Genomic DNA, 18,366 nt, shown 5'->3' on the forward strand with positions numbered 1-18,366 from the left:
TGGTTAATAGTTGGTTTTTAAAAAATTATTTTTTACTTTAAATTAATTTATTTTTATACATTTTTAAATTATTTAATATGTTGATGTTAAAAATAAATATTATTTTAATATATTTTTAAATAAAAAATACTTTAAAAAAATAAATATTTAACAGCCGAAACTCAATGGTAATATTAATATAGGCTGACGAAGAAGTGAAGGATTTTCTGCCCAAGAGCCGATGAACAAAACAAGCAATGTCTTTGAACGCTACTAATCATTACTCAAAAACTATTAAGATGCGCCTTCTCAAACAAGGTCCAGGAGTATACAAAATGTTGGAAAATATATTTAAAAAATATTGTTAATTGATATATTTAATATCAAATTAAACATAGAATTCACTTATATTTTGGAATTAAAATTTTATGAGAAATTTTGCTTCAACATAAATACCATTACTCAAAAACTATCAAGATGGGCCTTCTCAAACAAGGTCTAGGAGTATGCAAAATGGTGGAAAATTAATTTAAAAAATATTGTTAATTGGTATATTTAATATCAAATTAAACATAGAATTCACTTATATTTTGGAATTAAAATTTTATTAGAAATTATTCTTCAACATAAATACTTTGATATACAACATCTATATATCTAGAATCAATTTGTGAGTAAATAAAAAATTAATCTCAAATAATCTTTAATTGGCAAACTTTTCTAAACTCAAAAAACTCTAATTTCTCGTTGAAAATTTACAAGATTTTTTTTATAATTTATAAAATTAGAACTTGAGAAGTTAAAATTGAGAAGGTATGGCATCAAAGAGGAGGAAAATGCTTTAGATTAAGTGGACTTTGAATTTAAGTCAAATGCGCTTGGCTCTCATGGCTCAGTGTAGATAAATTTTTTGATCTATAAAAGATTTGGTTTTAAGGTAAAATTGTTAGGTTTTATTTTCTTTATGACCTATAATTGAGTGTTAAAAACAGTGGGAATTAATTTTGGTAATAAAAAGATTAATTTTCCAAAATTATATATAAATAAGGGTAGAAAGGGAGGGAGGTTGTGTAGTACATTAACAATCAACTCTATGCTTATACGTATTAAATTATATCGAGTTGAATTAAACATTAAATGTAACACAAGCACAAAAACTCCTTCATGATAACCATGTAGACTCAAGCCCTTCACATAACTACAATTTATTTTCCTATTCCAATTGAATTCGGAGAGCTACATGCATATATTAGAGTTGCTCTAGTTGAGGATGAATTCGGAGAGCTACATGCATATATTTTCCTATTTTTTCTTTTTCCTGTCACATTTTCTTGAATCTAAAATAGACTAGTGTAAATCTTAATAGGTATAGTTCAATTTATTAGGTTCTAAGTTAGTTCCTTATAGATCATTAGTTCGAGTCTCACAAACTTCAGACTCCCTGGAGGTTTACATGGTCATTAACTTCAGGGTCCGTGATATTAGTCAAGGTGCGCGCAAGCTGGTCCGGACACCCACATTAATCTAAAAAATACAAACTATGTGGCAAACTAAGCGTAGTGTAGAAACAAAACCCATTGTCATAAAATAACAAATTTGAAGCTAAGAAACATTCAGACGCAAATGTTAACATGCAAATGTAATAGGCCTCATAAATCAAGTCTCGCATAATCTGAATTTATTAAGAGGGAGTACACGATAACGATAATGCTCATATCAATCCAGAGAAAGAGATGCGCAAAAAAGCCCTGAATGGAGGAAATATGGCTCTCTATTACATGAATGCTCTCGACATTATTTACGCTGGTAATTCTATCCTGATGGTTGTAAATAACAAATTACAGATTCAGATCGCCTAATGCAGGAGAGACGCGACCAATAATACGAGCAAGCCTGAAAGTCCAGTCGACAATGACATCCTGCTACCACCATTATCTCCATCGTTTCCAGGAACTGCTGTAAAGGTTAAACAGAGGCATTAATGAAGATGAATTGGATGGAAAACTACGATAGCCTACACAGAATTGAAATGATTTAACCACTACTGCGCAACGACCACCAATCCTTGAGGGTGCCAATTTTTCAGTTCATCGCTACTATATTCTCGGAAGCGTGTTCACAGAGGGTTAGAGAGGAGAAGGAACGAACATGTTGAATACAATCAACAAGGCAGCAAATATGGTTTATATATAACAAAGTCATTCTATAATTCTTCTAACGTGCATCAATATGCCATTCAAGAATATTTTACCCTTTTTTGTTTTTTATCATCCTCATGAACTATCATTAATGACTACCAAAATAGAGCCAAAATATGAGGTGTTCTCCCTGAAAACGCGTGTTTGGTAGCTATAAATTAGGTGTAAATTAAAGAGTTGTTGGAAAATGTAGTAAAGATTATTTTTTAAAATATTTTTTTGTTTAAAAATATATTAAAATAATATTTTTTTAATTTTTGATATTATTATATTAAAACAATATAAAAATAATTAAATAAAATAAAACGATATTTTAATCGTAATTTCGAACTGAGTTAAAAATACAGGCGAAATTGGTGGCGCACCGAAAGAGCACGCTGGGCATCATCATATCGACTCACCCTTACAATATCCTAAAGGATTCAATTATGACACATTAATTTAGCAGTCAAGTAAGCACGGTTTTTCACCAAAAACAGCCTAAACTTTGAAGTTTGAAGTGACTTTTCTAATTAATTAACTGGTAAAGAATCAGAAACAGCCTGCCACCAGAATATCATAATCTGATATCCCCGGAACACGATACTCAGATATTGATATAAAACCTAATTTTTACTTTAATAGTATCAAGAAAATTAATAATTATTATTATATTTACCTGAACCAGCTGGCGTTGGAGCTGAAGCTGTAAAAAGTAGGCAAGGAAAAGAAAACAATTAGTTTCATGTTCAAGAACGTATATTAAAAAAAATAACATAATATTCTAATCGAGAAAAATCGGAATCGGCCACCTTGATGTGAAAATAAAAATGAGAATATCAAGAAAATCTGAATGACCATAAGTTGAAAGACGAGAATTAATATCTACAATCTTTAATTTTCTGTTTATCAGAAACAAAATTAACATAGTTTTAAATCAAATTGCAATTTCTTGAACCCCAAAGGTTCAAAACCATCAACCACCCTAAGAAAAAAACAACATGAATCAGATCAGTAAAAAAATCTATCAAAACTCAGAATCCACAATACCGCTGCAACTAGTGAGATTAGTGGTGACACCGCATCTCTGGCTGAGCATGACAGCCTGAGTGACATTTATACCCAAACTCTGAAACAAATTGGGGTCGTTATAGAGTTTGCAAAGACAAGGAAGCTCATTTGCAACCGCTTCTTTGATGGAGTTGCAGCAGCTGTCTGGTGGCTGGGTTGTGGTGCTGAGGTAGGCTTGACATGGTACTAACTTAGATGCACAAGAAGTAGACTGGTCTTGTGCTCTCGTTAAGGTTGTCGCGCTCGAAAAAAAAACTACAACCATCATCGCCAGAATAGAAATCTTGAGAGAAGAAGCCATTTCCTTGTTTCTTTTTGACTGCCTGTGAGGAGAAACTGATTAATTTCTTCGTCTATGTATAGCCGGCCGTTTGGATAGTTTGTTTGTCGTTAAAGAAAGTGGGAAAATTAATGATAAAAGAAAGACCCGCAGACCTCAATGGGCGTCAAAACCACGCTCTTCTGGAATACGTAACTAATATCAAAAAAATCTCAAAAAATATTATATTAATATATTTTTAAATAAAAAATACTCTTAAAATATACATCATTACAGTACCTAACACACATGTAGTTTAGAACTTGGAACCAACTCACCCTCTTTGATTTTTCTTGGTGCGACCAAGTAAACTCTTTCCGTGTAAAACAGTTCCATGATTTTAAAATCGTGCAAGGAAATGCTTTACTTACAGGAACATATCAGCTTCAAAATAAATGATGGGCAAGGCAACTCATACCTTCAAGTTTATTTGTTTTTATATTTTAAATTGTTTTTAAAAGTTTTTAAATTAATTTTAAATTAATTTTTTTATAATTTTAAATCATCTAGATAGATTGATATCAAAAATAAATTTTAAAAAATAAAAATAATTATTTTAATATATTTTCATACAAAAAATATTTTAAAAAATAATCATCTTACCTTTTCAACAACTCATCTGTGTTAGGCTGAAGTAATTTTAATTCAAATTATTAGTTCTACTTCTTAAAAGATATCAAATTTTAAGAAGAGGGAGGTTAGAGTAGTCTTTCAATAATCATTCCAGTATTTATTATTATGCTAATATAATTACTCTAATTTCTTAACATGATATTCGAATTATACCAATGAAAAGATAACATAATATTTAACCAGCAAGCCAAACTTTCAAAGATTTTAAATAATTTGGTCAAACCAAAGAACCCAAGTCTTCCCTTTTATTTACAATAATTTTAAAAAGTTGTTCCAATAGTTAATAGTTAAAAAGATCTTTATGTCTTGGCTTGACGCGTTGAAATCTTGGATTCAAAATTATTTAAGAAATTATTAAATTTATTTAAGGGAATTCAAGAGTATGGCGGCTATTTTTCAAAGTATTTTTAAAAAAAATTATTAAAATAATAATTTTTTTATTTTTTAAAAGAAAATATTCTTAATATTATCACATAAAAAAATTGTTAAAAAAAAAATACAGTTTGCAATGCAATTTGCGTCTATTAAATGCATCATAATAATGTGAGGGATGTGTTTTTAATATTGCTTAAAAAATATTTAGTTTAAATGCGAGGTGCTCTGAAAATATCTTTCTCTTGAAAAAGAAAACTTTTGTTCACAATTTTAAGTGACCCAACAATCAAATCCCAATTTAAAGCAACCTATTCTATCGTCTCGTACCCCGTGAATGTACAGTGTAGTTGGGTGAGAATAAATTTTAAGGATTTTACTTTTAGAACCGTGGTAATATTGTTTTTTTTAAGTATTTTTTACTTATAAATATATTAAAATAATATTTTTTATTTATTTTTAAAATTTTTATTTTTGATATTAATACATCAAAATGATTTAAAAATACTAAAAATATATTAATTTGGAGCAAAGAAAAAAATAAAAAAATTCAAATTTTTTCAAAAACACTTTTAAAACGCAAAAACAAATAGGGTCGCGCCCTAGGGTTGGACGACCTAGATTTCTAGAAATGAAGGGGTGTTTGAGATTTTAGTTGTGGTTGTTTTTAAAGTATTTTTTATTTGAAAATATATTAAAATAATATTTTTTTATTTTTAAAAAATTATTTTAGATATTAGCATATTAAAATATCTAAAAACATCAAAATAATATTAATTTAAATTAAAAAAATAAAAAAACAATATAACTTTTTCAAAAATATTTTTAAAACACAAAAATAAACAAGCAGGGTTTGATAACCTAGCAAAAAGGTTTTATTAATTTCATTTTTACAATTTGTCATTACTCCTTAGTAACCAGCAACCAGGGAATCCAGTTGCTTAATCTAGCTATGGTAGTGAATCATCTGGGATTTGGCCAGCTCTACCAGAAGAAGAACAAATATTAAATCGGTCGCTTTTAATATCTATTTAATAAAAGCTCTTGAAATTCCTTTTAATTGAGGTGCTGTATACAATACAAGAAAACTCTTTTCCGTGAAAAAAAAAAGAGGGAAAAATTACCTCATGCTTTTTATTTTTGAAAAATTATAGCTTGCACTCAACACCTTGATGCGGACATAAAAATTTACATTTTGTGACTGATGCATCTAAAAAAATTTAACAAAAGTTATATAATTATTTATAAGTTAAGCATTATTTTTCATAAAATAATTTTAAAAAACCTCTTATGTTAAATATTACATCAAATCATAAAAAAAATATTTCTTTAACCCTATAAAGGACTCCACCACCATTGTCTATCAATTTGCTCACCACTATCTGAGCTAAAGGAATGAAACTGGAGGGCGAACTTTTATTTTTATAAATTTAAATTTAACGAGGTTAAAAACCTCTTGAAGACTCCAAAACTCATAGTTTTAAGTAATGTGTCTGGATCAAAATTTGGAGAAAAATCTAAAGTTATGGCTCAACTTAGAGGAAGAGCTACTCTTCATATGCTTGTTTTCTACTTTCCTTGCATATTTCAATTGTATTAATGTTCATGTAATGGATATTTATCTCTCATTAATTTATATATTATGAATATTTTTTTTTGTTAAATGTTATTAGAGTAAAATTACATTTTAATCTTTTTTTATATAAAAAAAAGATTTATTAAACTATAAATAGAATTCTCTAACTTTTTTTTAATTAAGTAGGTGATTGCTTAGGTGTGAAATCATGTAGAAGTCAACAAATGTGTTCATTATTATTATTTGAAGGAATTGTTTGGGAACACGGTTCAACCTGTGTTTTCAAAAAATTTGAAAATTTATTTTTTATTTTTTTGTTAAAATTTAATATGGTTTGTATGTTTTGGATCGTTTTGATGTGCTGATATCAAAAATAATTTTTAAAAAATAAAAAAACATCTTTGACATGTATTTTGGCACGAAAAGTTATTTAAAAAACATTCACAGCCACACTGCTAAACACGCTCGAAAGAAAAATATCACAGCGCGTACGTTCATATTTCAAATGGAAGCAGAGACTGAACAGGGACAAGAGGCGTGTTGAAATTTGAAAATAGACTTGCGAGTCCGTTTTAGCATTGCCGTGAAAATGACTTGCCGGAAGCCTATGATATATCATCAAAGGGCCAGCTGAGCTCTAGAATGGAAGTGATCTTCGCTGACTGTTTCAATTTGAAGAATGGACCTCCGGGTATGAAGGCAGGTCAAGTTTGAAATATATTTGTTCGGTCAACGATTGAAATCTATACGCAAACCTGTGTTAGGCACGCACAGCGAGCGAGCGGGAGTCCCTCGACGCGGCAGGAAGCTGCGAAGGTCACATTCACGTGCTGTGGAACTCCTGGTATGTTTCAGTTTTCACACTTCAGTTTTTGTTCCATTTCTTAACTAGAAAGCAACAATCTAATGCATAATTCTCGCCTCCAATGCAGCCGACTAATGTTTTTCTTGTTTTTGACAATTAAAAAGACATTTTAGGTGTTAAAACTTTAATGTTCAGAACGAAAAGGGTTGATTTTAAAGTCTTATTTTTCAAATTGATCGAATAAAAATAAATGCATATCAACTTTCATGTTATACATACCAAAAATAAATATGGTGTAGCACCTGGTAGAGTTTATTAACGTGAATTGTAATACTAGATTGACATTTTTATCCTTCATAAAATCAACTAAGAAAACTAAACTCGAGGATAAAATGATATTTTTCATATGATTTATTTGTTATTTTTGTTTTGATTAAAGGTGCAAAATGACTTTTTCATGTGAATTGTTTTTAATTTCATCATTTAATTAAAATTTTAAATTTGCTATTTTTTTTAGATTTGATCCTCATTCTCTTCGTGGTTTCTTCTTTAATTCTTATGTGAAATTGATTTTTTTTAAAATTTATCCCTTTAACACAAAATTATCTATCCTCCAATTTGTTTTTTCAAATTTGTTCCGCATTCTTTTAATTGTTATTTTTTCTTTTGAATCTTTTTTTTATGATTGATTTTTTTCAATTTTAGTTTTTGACATTTGATTTATTGAAATTTAGGCTTCGAGGTTTTTCCAGGTTCGGGGCTTCCAATCAAATGATTCAGGTTACAGATTCACATTATTATTTTTTACTTATTTTCTTTTTTAATCTTGTTACTTGACATTGATTTTTTTAAAATATGATTCGTGGTTTTTTTTTGTTTTCTTTTTATATAGTTATCCCGATCTCATGACCTGACCCATGAGTTTCACAGGTTAGCCCGGGTGAGCTCGCACCTTTTCTTTTTGCTTTTATTTTTTATTTTGCCATTCAATATTTGATATGTTGTAACACAAGCTGTCATCATTTTTTTATTATTACCTTTTGTTTTTATCATTCGATATTGGTTTTTTTTTATTTTCTTTAAAATGTGCTTGTGTTGACTAAATATAATTTTTTTTCTCAAAATTTTTTTAACCTGTCGACACTACGCGGTAGATCATATATACTACTAGATATCTGACCTGTGTTTTGTTGGGGCCATAATTTTTTTTTAAGAAAAAAATCTGGTTAGACAGGTTGTTTCGATATATGTTTATACATAAAAATTTTAAAGTGTAAATAGAAAAGCTTATCCAAGCATCTAATGAAATAAATTGATCATCATCAATGTAAATAAACAAAAAAAATTTATTAACAACAACTAAAAGAGAAACTGGAAAAAGTGAAAGATAGGTGTACATCAAGATATTTAATCTCATAAAATGAAATATTTATTCGTTTGTGCCAACCAAATTTTTTTTTATTAAAATCAATAAAAGATAATAGAAATAGAAATAGAAACACATGAAACTGAGTGAATAAAATAAAATAAAAATATGCTAGGTCGGACATATCAGAAATATTATTTAAATATAATAACTTTTTTTATAAAAAAAAATCATCGGCATAAAAAAAGCATGAAAAATTAAATACAAAACAAAACATTTTTTTCAAACAAAATCTATTAAAAAAGTATTGGGATAAACTGATAGAAAAAAATTGAAGATGACCACAAAACTATTTTTTAAAAAAAAGAAAATGCATAATGATAAAACCGTAAAATCAAATGAAAAAAAGAAATCTCTAACCATACCAACTTTAAAAACTCGTGATCCATGTTATTAAATCGGAAGCACAACAATTGAAAATATCATGAAGCTCAATCCTCAACAAATCAAACGTCACAAGATGAAACAAGAGAAAACATATATAACACAAAAAATTATAATTAAAAGAATGAGGGCATCAAAAATCTGTGAATCAAAATAAAAAATAAATTAGATGGCATAAAAATTAACATTAGAGTGTTAAATTGAAAAGAAAAAAAACTTTAATAAAAAGAAAAAGAAATCAAAAGAATGAGGGTTAAATTGAAAAAGAAATAACATAAACTTTGATTGGAAGGTGAAATTTAAAACAACAAAACTTTTAGACAAGAGTTAGAGAAAAAAAATCAAAAATCAAAATAATAAGAACCTAATCCAAAACAATAATCCATGATAAATTGTAATTCAATGATGAAATTAAAAACATAAAAAGTTTTTCAAAAGGGACAAGGACTAAAATAAGCAATAAAAAACTAAGGACTAAAATTGAGAAACGAAAAGAAAATAGGACATATGTGCACTTTTGTTAGGAGAGAGAGAAAAGTAAGAAGGAAAAAAAAACAGCCATAGTAAAAAAATCCATCCATCGACCACCACCACGTTTTACACCACGAAAAGAATGATGACATGGAAAAACAACATATTTAACCACAAGGATACACCGCACCCGCTGCCATAAGGTCGTAGACGCATTCCACGTTCCAACTGTTCTTTAATTTAAAAATTAATTAATGAGAGCAAAGAGTTCAAAACACCTCTCGTGATTTCAGAATTTCAAAAAAAAAAAAACAATGTAAAAAACTGAAATCACCTCTAGATCTTTTTTTTTAATTTTTTCCTGAATGTAAGGGTAAAAAGATCCTTTTATAATCTTGTAAAAAATATAAAGGTATACTTGCCCAACAGTTTAATTTATTTATTTTTAGCTTGGGATAAATAAGATTTTTTTTTTTTTTTTTTTTGGGCGGGGGATTTTGCGGACACCAGGTCAAGAAAGTAATTAATTGATTAATTATCAGAAGAAAGAAAAAGTATCGGAGCTAATAATCTTGTCATAAAGTTTGGTACGATTTTTGACGCAACAGCGATTAAGAAAAGCGTTGTAGTAGTTCAGATGTTTGGTCATTAAGAAACCTCAAAGAAAACCCGTTCCCTTTCACAAAGCAAGAAAAGCCACGTGTGGTGGGGGGTAGGTGGATTTCCCCATGTCATCAAGGAAAAGAGCCATAATTCAAAACAACAGTCACCGGCCATTCATATCACATGGAGACTTTTCCACTTCTTGGTTCGGTGGACCTTGGTCATGAAAGCACTAAATTATAAATGCTCCTCTCAAGTTTTATTAAATATTTTTAATTTTTTAAACAAAATCATTTTTATATCAAAAAATAATTAATTCCGCCATATCGAAATGCAGCATCGAGAATAGTACTAATAATAACAATAAATATTAAAAATATAATTTAACTAATCAGGTTTTATATTTATTTTCTAGAAGTTATTATTTTAAATTCTATAAATTTTAGGGTCATGAAAAACTTACTTAGTTATTAATTTTAGGGTTTCAGGATATTAATTGAGATGCGTATAAAATGACTCGGACATCCACAGTTAAAATAATAATAATAATAATAATATTTTAAAGAATTTTTGTGTTACGGGACACATGTCAAAAGACTGGAGTTCCTTCTTCTTCCTTTTCTTTCGCCTTTTGTATTTTTGGTCTCATCCTTTCATGGGAGTATAGAAGAATATGTCTAAAACTTCCTCATTTGACATTGCATCTTTACTGTTAACCCCCACTTCTAAATAGCTTATACTTTCCAATTAGATTATTTGCTTCAAATATACCGCGTGAAAGATTATTAATTTTTTAATATAAAAAAATATTTAGATATTACTAATATAATTTCTAGTAAAAAAAAATTAATTTAATATGACTCGATTAACTTTACAAGTCCAAAAACAATCTAAACAACAGTCAAAAACATAGTTTGACTAAAAAAAATTTCAAAACATTTTTTTTTTAATATTGAGATGAAAACATATTGGATCAACTCAGGTAAACCTAGATTAATCTGACAAATCCGCAACCTGAGTCATAAGATCAGGATAACCTCATAGGAAGCAAATCGAAAAAAATTATGAAACTCAATTTTCAATCAACCCAATGTTGAAGATTGAAATTGAAAAAAAATCAATTAAAAAAAACCCAGAAAAAAGCAACTTAAATCAACCTAGGTTAACCTGTCAAACTCGTAACTCGGGTTATGTGACTAGAATAACCTTATAGAAAGATAATCAAAATAAATTATAAGTTTAATTTCCAATCAACTCAATATTTAAGAATGAAAGTAATAAAAAAAATCAATTAAAAGTAAGGACAAGAAAAATTGACTGGAGTCAATCTGTCAAATTCATGGCCTAGATAATGAGACAGAAATAACCTTATAAAAAAATTGAAAAAACTATAAAGTCTAATTTCAAACCAAGTTAACATGTCAACTCAAAACCAAAGTGATGATATCGAGATAAAAAAAATCAATATTAAATAATAATTTTTTTTAAAAAATTGATTAGGTAAACAGTGCATCATAGAAGTGTAATAGTGAATTCCCCTCACAATAATACGATACAATCACAACAACTTTGAAACAATGCAAGTTTATAACTTCAACATGAAAGGTCCTATTTGTGATGTTTTAATCAATGAATGATATAGTTTTTCTTTCCGCAAGGAGTGGCCAATATGTATAGCAATTTCCTCGTATGTAAGTGTTCTTGAAGCACAAAAGGAGGAGAAAGAAAAATACAATAAGCATACATTTCTTCTTTTATCTAAGATATAGATCTAAGATAATTGGTTTTGATAATGTTATAGTATATTTGAAATCAAATCATATATAAAATTTAATTTAATTTGATAATATATTATAATTTTTATATTTAAAATAAAATACTAAACCATAAAATTCAATTCAATTATACTATTTGAAATATATGTGGAAACAAATTAACAATCTTAATTATTTTTCCTTTAATTAAAAAAAAACTTGTTACAAAGACTTATAGTTATCTTGCCCTTAATTCTTACATTTTTTTTTTAATATAAATCTACATCTTGTATTTAGATTTATATTGTTGTTCATCAATTATTTATTATCGTTTCTCATTGTGTTTTTTTTTTTCTCCATCAAAGTCTGGGAATTGTTTTGGGCTATAGAAGAGATTAATTAACAATGATAAACATTTTTTAAATATTAGATCAACGAGCCTAATAGTATGATCCATTCTCTTGGTGTGCGTGAATACAATACAACATGTTCCTACAAAAGAAAGTTAAATTAAGAATCTTGACAATAACTTGGGATTCTTCTCTATGTCTATTAAAGTGTGGATGCTCTTGTATTACCACGATTGTTTTTTTTTTTTGTTTTTTTTTTTTAACTTACTTAACTTTGAGGAATTTTCACACAAGGAGCACTTATACCCTCCACTAATTCCGACTTAAAAAAAATTAAATTAATGGAGGTGGTTTTTATCTTTAATGATATTAGAAAAAAATAGAGCAAACTTATTTTTTAAAAAAATGATATGATTTTGAAATTTTAAGTCAATTAAAATGTATTTTGTTTTAATGAATGAGTTTTTAAAGGTATGATGTTTTTTTTTAATATATCTTGAGTGAAAATAGTTGAAATATAGTTTTTTGTTGTCCAAAAATTTTGAAACTTGATTTTTCGGTCATCAGAGTAAATTAAAATAAGTTGCAAGAGGATGTCACATTTTCCATTCAAACAATAAAAATAAAATGAACAAGATGTTATCCGCCTTTCAATAAATTAAAACCCATGAATGTATTAATTCTGAGGAATATAACTCAATTGGTCAGGTTCTGGGTTTACTCTCTAGAGGTTAACAGTTCGAGTCTCATAAACCTTAAGGCCACTGGAGGCTTATATGATCGTTAACTTCAGTACTCGTGAGATTAGTTGAGGTGCGCTATGATTTGTATTTGTGGGCTAGGCTCACAAACCCATTCTTTTAGCCTGAGCATGTTTGACCCTTCTTTTTATGATGGCACACTGGTTCTTTTTTATTTGATTGTTTTTTTCTTGTATTTTATAATAAGGTTTTTTTAAAATAAATTTATTTAAATGATATCAAATAACTATATGATTATGCCATTATTTTCAAATATTATTTATGATAATATTAACAATTACTTTTTAAATAATTATATATAAACCTAACATGCATGATTTTCTAAAACTTTCACTAATGAATATTTAATGTGAATGGAATATCTATTTTATTATTTTTATTGTAAAAGTCTTATATAATTTTTCTTGATTTTTTTATATTTATTAATATATCCATGTCAAAATTATCAATTAATGGTTTTTTGTTGCTTTATTAAAACTTTGTTTTAAGATCATGATTAGCTTTCATTTCAAAAATAATACCTGTGATAAGAAAAAAGATATATTTCTTGTTAAGAAAAAAGAAAAAGAAAAGGAAAAGAAAAAGGAAAAGGAAAGGAAAAGGAAAACATAAATAAGGAAAAAGAGTTTTGATCAAAGATATGCATTTTTCTCCTTATTTCAAATCATCATCATTTTTTGGGATATTGTTTTTATTAATTGCCTTTAGCTTGTATACAATGAACTACATAACTAAAAAAACGATATATTGTTTTTAATAAAAATACATGAATAAGAAAGATAGAATTTAGAATAAAAATTATATTTTTATACATAATTTAAATAATTTTTTTATATAAAAATTCATTTTTAACATTATATTATTAAATAAAAAAATTAAAAAAGCAGCATGTGATACGCGATAAAATATTTGCATGTAAATATGTTTTTTGTTATTTTTAATAAAGATTAAATTTCTCCTCATATGATATGATAATTATATAAAAATTATTATAAAAATATAAAATTGCCTCTTGGATCTAATTTTAAATTTTTTTGATTCCAAGGGTATTTTACTTCTTTCGCTATATAATTAAAATAAAAAAATTTATTTATTTTTAATTAATTTAATAATAATTAATATACCATGTGAATAGATATTAATACTCCCTATGACTAGAATTAAGTTTTTTTTGGTGTGAGGTGCGAATCTACCATTACATTGTTCCGGTGAATGTGAAACAGTGTATTTGAAAGGGGTATAACTAGCCAGATTGTAGGGCCTTTAAGTTGGGCTGGACTTGAAACTCCTCGTATTAATTTAACAAACCAGGCCCATTCCAGTGTGGGGGAGAGGAGGGGGCATCCATGGTTTTCCCCTCATCAAACAATTGGCAATGATGATGCAACATCACATCCAACGGTTGTAATTCCCGCCATCGTCAACAGATAAAGTTACACGACAAAAAGCAAATCAGATAGATAACATCACAAGATAACACAAAACCGTTGAAAACACAAGAGCTTCTTCACTTGCAGTCACGGAGCTTTTTGAAACGGCCATCATCAAATGGCCTCTCTTACACTCAGCGGCTTCAGCATGACTGTCCGTACAAGGCCAATCACAAGAACCAATCACAAACCCTGCAGAATCTCCTGCGTTAAATGGGTATCTCAACTTCTCATTTCCTTTTTCAATTCAATGCCTCAATCTCATCTCCAATTTGTTTATAAACCATTCCGCTTTCAATATTCCCTTTATATTTTCTGTTTTTGTTTGATTTTATGCGAAGGAAGGACCCAGAGGGGCTATATGGGCCACCACAAACAGGCCATTTGGCTCGACGGGAGATCAATAGAAGGCTCGAGAAAGACGCAGAGTTTCGCGAGGCACTTGAGATGCAAGCCCGTGAAGAAAAACAGCGTCGCCACGCTCTTCGTCAAGTAATAATTCAGTTAATTAATCGTTTTTATTGTAAATATTCGTTATTATTATTTTGTATTTTGTGATTTTTGTGGTGTTTGTGGACGTTGGATTAGTCTAGGGTGATACCGGACACTTCAGAAAAGCTGATAGAGTACTTTCTTGATACTGAAGCTCAAGAGATTGAGTTTGAGATTGCTAGACTGAGGCAACGGTTAGTCCTTTTAAGTTTTAAGCTCTGATGCACTATTTATTTATTTTACGGATAATGTTGTGAGTTGTTACTATAGGCAATATGTTTGAGATTTCGCCTCATCCAATGAAATTGTTCTCCGGTGGCTAAGCTATTTTTCTTGACACTTGTACTTTTTTTTAAAAAAACCAATGATATGATCCCGCCCTGTTGCACAGAGTAAAGGAAGAATGTTAAGTACTATGCATCATGAGAAGTTCCACTTTAGGGTCATACTCATTATAGCATAAGAATGGGATTTTATTTTTATTTACTGACCTCAAATCTTGCCTTTAAACAATGGCTGTGGAATTTGCAGATTGAACCATGAATTTTTCTCGCAGCTACAATTTGAACTGGGGCAGCTTCGTTTTGCTGTTTCAAAAACTGAGGTTCACTCAAGAGTTATACGTGAAAGTTGAACCCCTTTTCCATAACCATATCAAACCTATTTATGGAAATGTTGGTGATTGTTGTAGGAGATGGAAGACAGATTGATTGAGTTGGAAGCACTACAGAAAGCTCTGAAGGAAGGAACAGGTTTGTAGTCTCTGCAAACTTGCTTAGAAGAATTAACTTTTTCCAGCTTACTGGAAACTGATGGAACTGTGTCCCTCGTCCTGTTATAGAAGCCTACGATAAAATGCAAGGTGAACTTGTAAAAGCAAAGAAAAGCCTGACAAAAATATTGACATCAAAGGATGTAAAAGCCACTGTATGCACTACCCTTTTCACTCATCAATCTTTTAATTCAAATATTTTACTTTTCTTTTGCCTTGTTAATTATGTTAATTAGGTTGATTTTGCATCTTTGGTTTCCATGCCAGTTGCTGGAAATGGTTGAGCAGAATGAACTTAACAGATCATTGTTAACGCTTCTTGATGAAAACATAGCAAGCGCCAACCAAGGTAAACAGGTAAGAGCTGGAGACTAAATTTTCTTCTCAACCTGTTTTGCAATCTCTCTCTTTTCAGTGTTGCCTTTGGGGTCGAGGAACACAAAAAAATCATATTGATATGAATGTGGCACCACAATCAGCATATAGGACGGGGGATATATTGGAGCAGATTTCTTATAAGAGCTACTTTGACCAAACATACGAGAAAAATTATGAATTTATAAATGCGTTTCCATTTTAGGTGCCCTCTAGGGGTTTCTTTATAAAACTGACATTCTAAAGGAGTGTGTGTCTTACTCTCCATTTTGTAACACTGCTTGCATGTTTTTCAAATAAAATTTCTATCAGTATATCCACTCATTCAACATTTATAAACATTTCCCTTCAACTTTTCCTTTTAAGAAGGAAAAGGAACAAAAGTCCTAAACTTAATGATTAATGATTTGCTAGTTAGATTGAACTCTTAAATGATTGTGCAGAAAGAAGCAGCAGCTTTCATGGAAAAGCTGCGTGCAGCTGTTCTCAAGTACATGACAGTTTAGCACGAAGGTGATGAATAATGGTACCTTTCAACTATGATGCATTTTTTTTTAATGAATTTAGCTTGAAAATGTATTTGGCTTATGAGTATTAGCTAGATCAATCTTGTATTAAATGAAAGCAATTGATTGAATGTATAAAGTTCTGCTTTGATTAAAACTTTTTACATAAACTTGTAGTTCCTTACACCAGACTGAAACGGTACTGAAATTGGAATTCTTACACAGCTAAAAGCTTCTATAACATGAGGTTGGTGTGCTTTGCAAGGGCTACATTTCTTGTCCAAAACACCATAACATGTGAACTGTATCTCAATCACATTCCTTCTAAACATCATAAAAGTTTCCTTCATTGTATTGAAGCCAAATGTTGTTCGAGAAATATAGTCTTGTGAAAATGTATATCATTATAAGCACTTATAATAAATTAAGTTCTATGCAATACAGTATGTTTTGGACCTTACGTGTCTCCATTATGGGCTGAGTAGTTACAGTAGAGGTTATCTAGTGAAAATAATTCTGATTGTGGAAAAGGATGAAGCCTTGCTTCGGTACACCTAGAAGCGACAACAATTTTCTAGACATCTCACTTCCACGCAGGTGTAAGAGTTGTGAAGAGTGAAGACTGGCTTGCTAGTACTGGCCTATATAAAAGGATAAGGATTAAAAAATATACTGGATTAATTATCCATACAAATGATAATTGTCAAAGATTTGTGCAGGCCTCGAACGATTTGCACAGGACCAAGGTGTTTTCGTCAGTGAAATGAGCCAACACATTGGGATTAGCACGTTGCTTATGGCTATTGGGTGATGTGGAGTGGAAGACACATAAAATAAGGATCTCTGTGGGTGATCCTCTGTTTTTGCTGGTTTACGTTTGGTTTTTTTTTTTAGTTTCCTCCTTAACTCGCTCCTTTTCACATTCTGGCTCTTTTTGCCAAATCTTGCTTTTATAGTGTTTTGGTCCCACATGAGATCAATCAAATAGATGTTTTTCCTTTTCTTTTCTTAAAAAAATCTGCGTGTACTGTCCAATTAAATTAAACGAGGAACGATAGATTCAATAAGATCATGATATAAGATAAAAAAAAAACCCAGAGGAGAATTACTAACAACACAAGAACTATCTATTGTGTTCTTGTTGAGCCCATGGTTTGCTAGCCAATTTGCAGCTGCATTGGCTTCACTATAATTATAACTATCTGGACTTTCCACTCCCTAGCAAACAAACTCTTAGCCTTCATGATCATGCTATAATTCATGTCTATCTTTACTATCTCCTTTGTAATAAGCACAACCACAATAGCAAAATCTGACTCCAAGATTACTTTCTTCAACCCCAGTAACCAAGCGAGCTCCAATCCAGTTATCACTGTCCATAACTTTGCTTTAACCGAGGAGCGCATTCCAGTATTCATTGCAAAGCCCTTAATCCAAGTTCCCATGTCATCTGGAGAATTAAGGTTGATTTGTTAGTTTTCTTTTGGTGCTTTGGAATTGAGTGCTTGTCAAGTTATGCTAGTGGCATTCAACGAAATAACCGCCTTGTCTGTGAGTCTAGCCAGGGCGATATCAGCTAGCTGAAGCATTTGTGACCAAGATGACTAAAGTTAGGGGGGCTTAAGCCTAGAGAATACCAAGCGGTGAAGGACTGCATCGAGAACATGGGTGATCGTGCGGATCGACTAAGCCAGTCTGTCAGGGAGATTGGTCATATGGGTCGAGCTGTTGGTCAAGACTTTGTGTGGCATATGAGTAATGTGCAGACTTGGGTTAGCGCAGCACTTACTGATGAGAAAACTTGCCTTGATGGGTTTTCTAGCCATCTAATGGATGGAAATGTGAAGGCTGCCATTAAGCTCCGGATCACCAATGTTGCTCAGGTCACTAGCAATGCGCTTGCATTGGTCACTCGTTTTGCATCTAGACACCGTGCCAAAAATTCTTAGATTTCGTCGAGGCAGAAGGTTCTTGTCATGTGTGATCATCATGAGGTGTTACAAGTAAGGTTATATGTGTTGCCGAGTTTTGTGTTTGAGCTTGCAACTTCTATGTAAATGTAAGATAAATGGCCTTAAGTTTCTGGCAAGCTCCTGTTAGTGTTGTGTGA

At 30.1% G+C, this 18,366-nt stretch overlaps 2 protein-coding genes and 1 pseudogene across 9 annotated transcripts; 2 read left to right on the forward strand and 1 right to left on the reverse strand.

Annotated features, from left to right (window-relative positions):
* Positions 1-1,624: 1,624 nt before the first annotated feature.
* On the reverse strand, positions 1,625-3,661 carry LOC18094391 (non-specific lipid transfer protein GPI-anchored 7). 2 transcript variants are annotated; one of them, XM_006368628.3, is made up of 3 exons: positions 3,207-3,661; positions 2,836-2,862; positions 1,625-1,935 (listed from the first exon to the last, which is right to left on the reverse strand). In XM_006368628.3, exons 1-3 carry the CDS (start codon positions 3,526-3,528, stop codon positions 1,835-1,837), a joined length of 450 nt encoding a protein of 149 aa, XP_006368690.2. In that variant the 5' UTR covers positions 3,529-3,661; the 3' UTR covers positions 1,625-1,834. The 2 variants fall into 2 exon arrangements, with proteins under 2 accessions (XP_006368690.2, XP_024455142.1); XM_024599374.2 differs by having other exon boundaries at positions 1,625-1,932; positions 3,207-3,647.
* A 10,473-nt stretch (positions 3,662-14,134) lies between these two features.
* LOC18094390 (uncharacterized) lies at positions 14,135-16,713 on the forward strand. 7 transcript variants are annotated; one of them, XM_024601816.2, is made up of 9 exons: positions 14,135-14,328; positions 14,457-14,603; positions 14,700-14,797; positions 15,135-15,207; positions 15,295-15,355; positions 15,445-15,530; positions 15,643-15,732; positions 16,194-16,276; positions 16,434-16,713. In XM_024601816.2, the coding sequence occupies exons 1-8, from the start codon at positions 14,230-14,232 to the stop codon at positions 16,254-16,256; spliced, it is 717 nt and encodes a 238-aa protein (XP_024457584.1). In that variant the 5' UTR covers positions 14,135-14,229; the 3' UTR covers positions 16,257-16,276; positions 16,434-16,713. The 7 variants fall into 7 exon arrangements, with proteins under 7 accessions (XP_024457584.1, XP_024457593.1, XP_024457589.1 ...); XM_024601825.2 differs by having other exon boundaries at positions 16,447-16,713; XM_024601821.2 differs by having other exon boundaries at positions 16,482-16,713.
* Positions 16,714-17,116: 403 nt separating this feature from the next.
* LOC18094389 (pectinesterase inhibitor 9-like) lies at positions 17,117-18,366 on the forward strand (annotated as a pseudogene).

The sequence above is a fragment of the Populus trichocarpa genome, chromosome 1, assembly GCF_000002775.5.
Source record: "Populus trichocarpa isolate Nisqually-1 chromosome 1, P.trichocarpa_v4.1, whole genome shotgun sequence".
Classification (NCBI taxonomy): Eukaryota; Viridiplantae; Streptophyta; class Magnoliopsida; order Malpighiales; family Salicaceae; genus Populus; species Populus trichocarpa.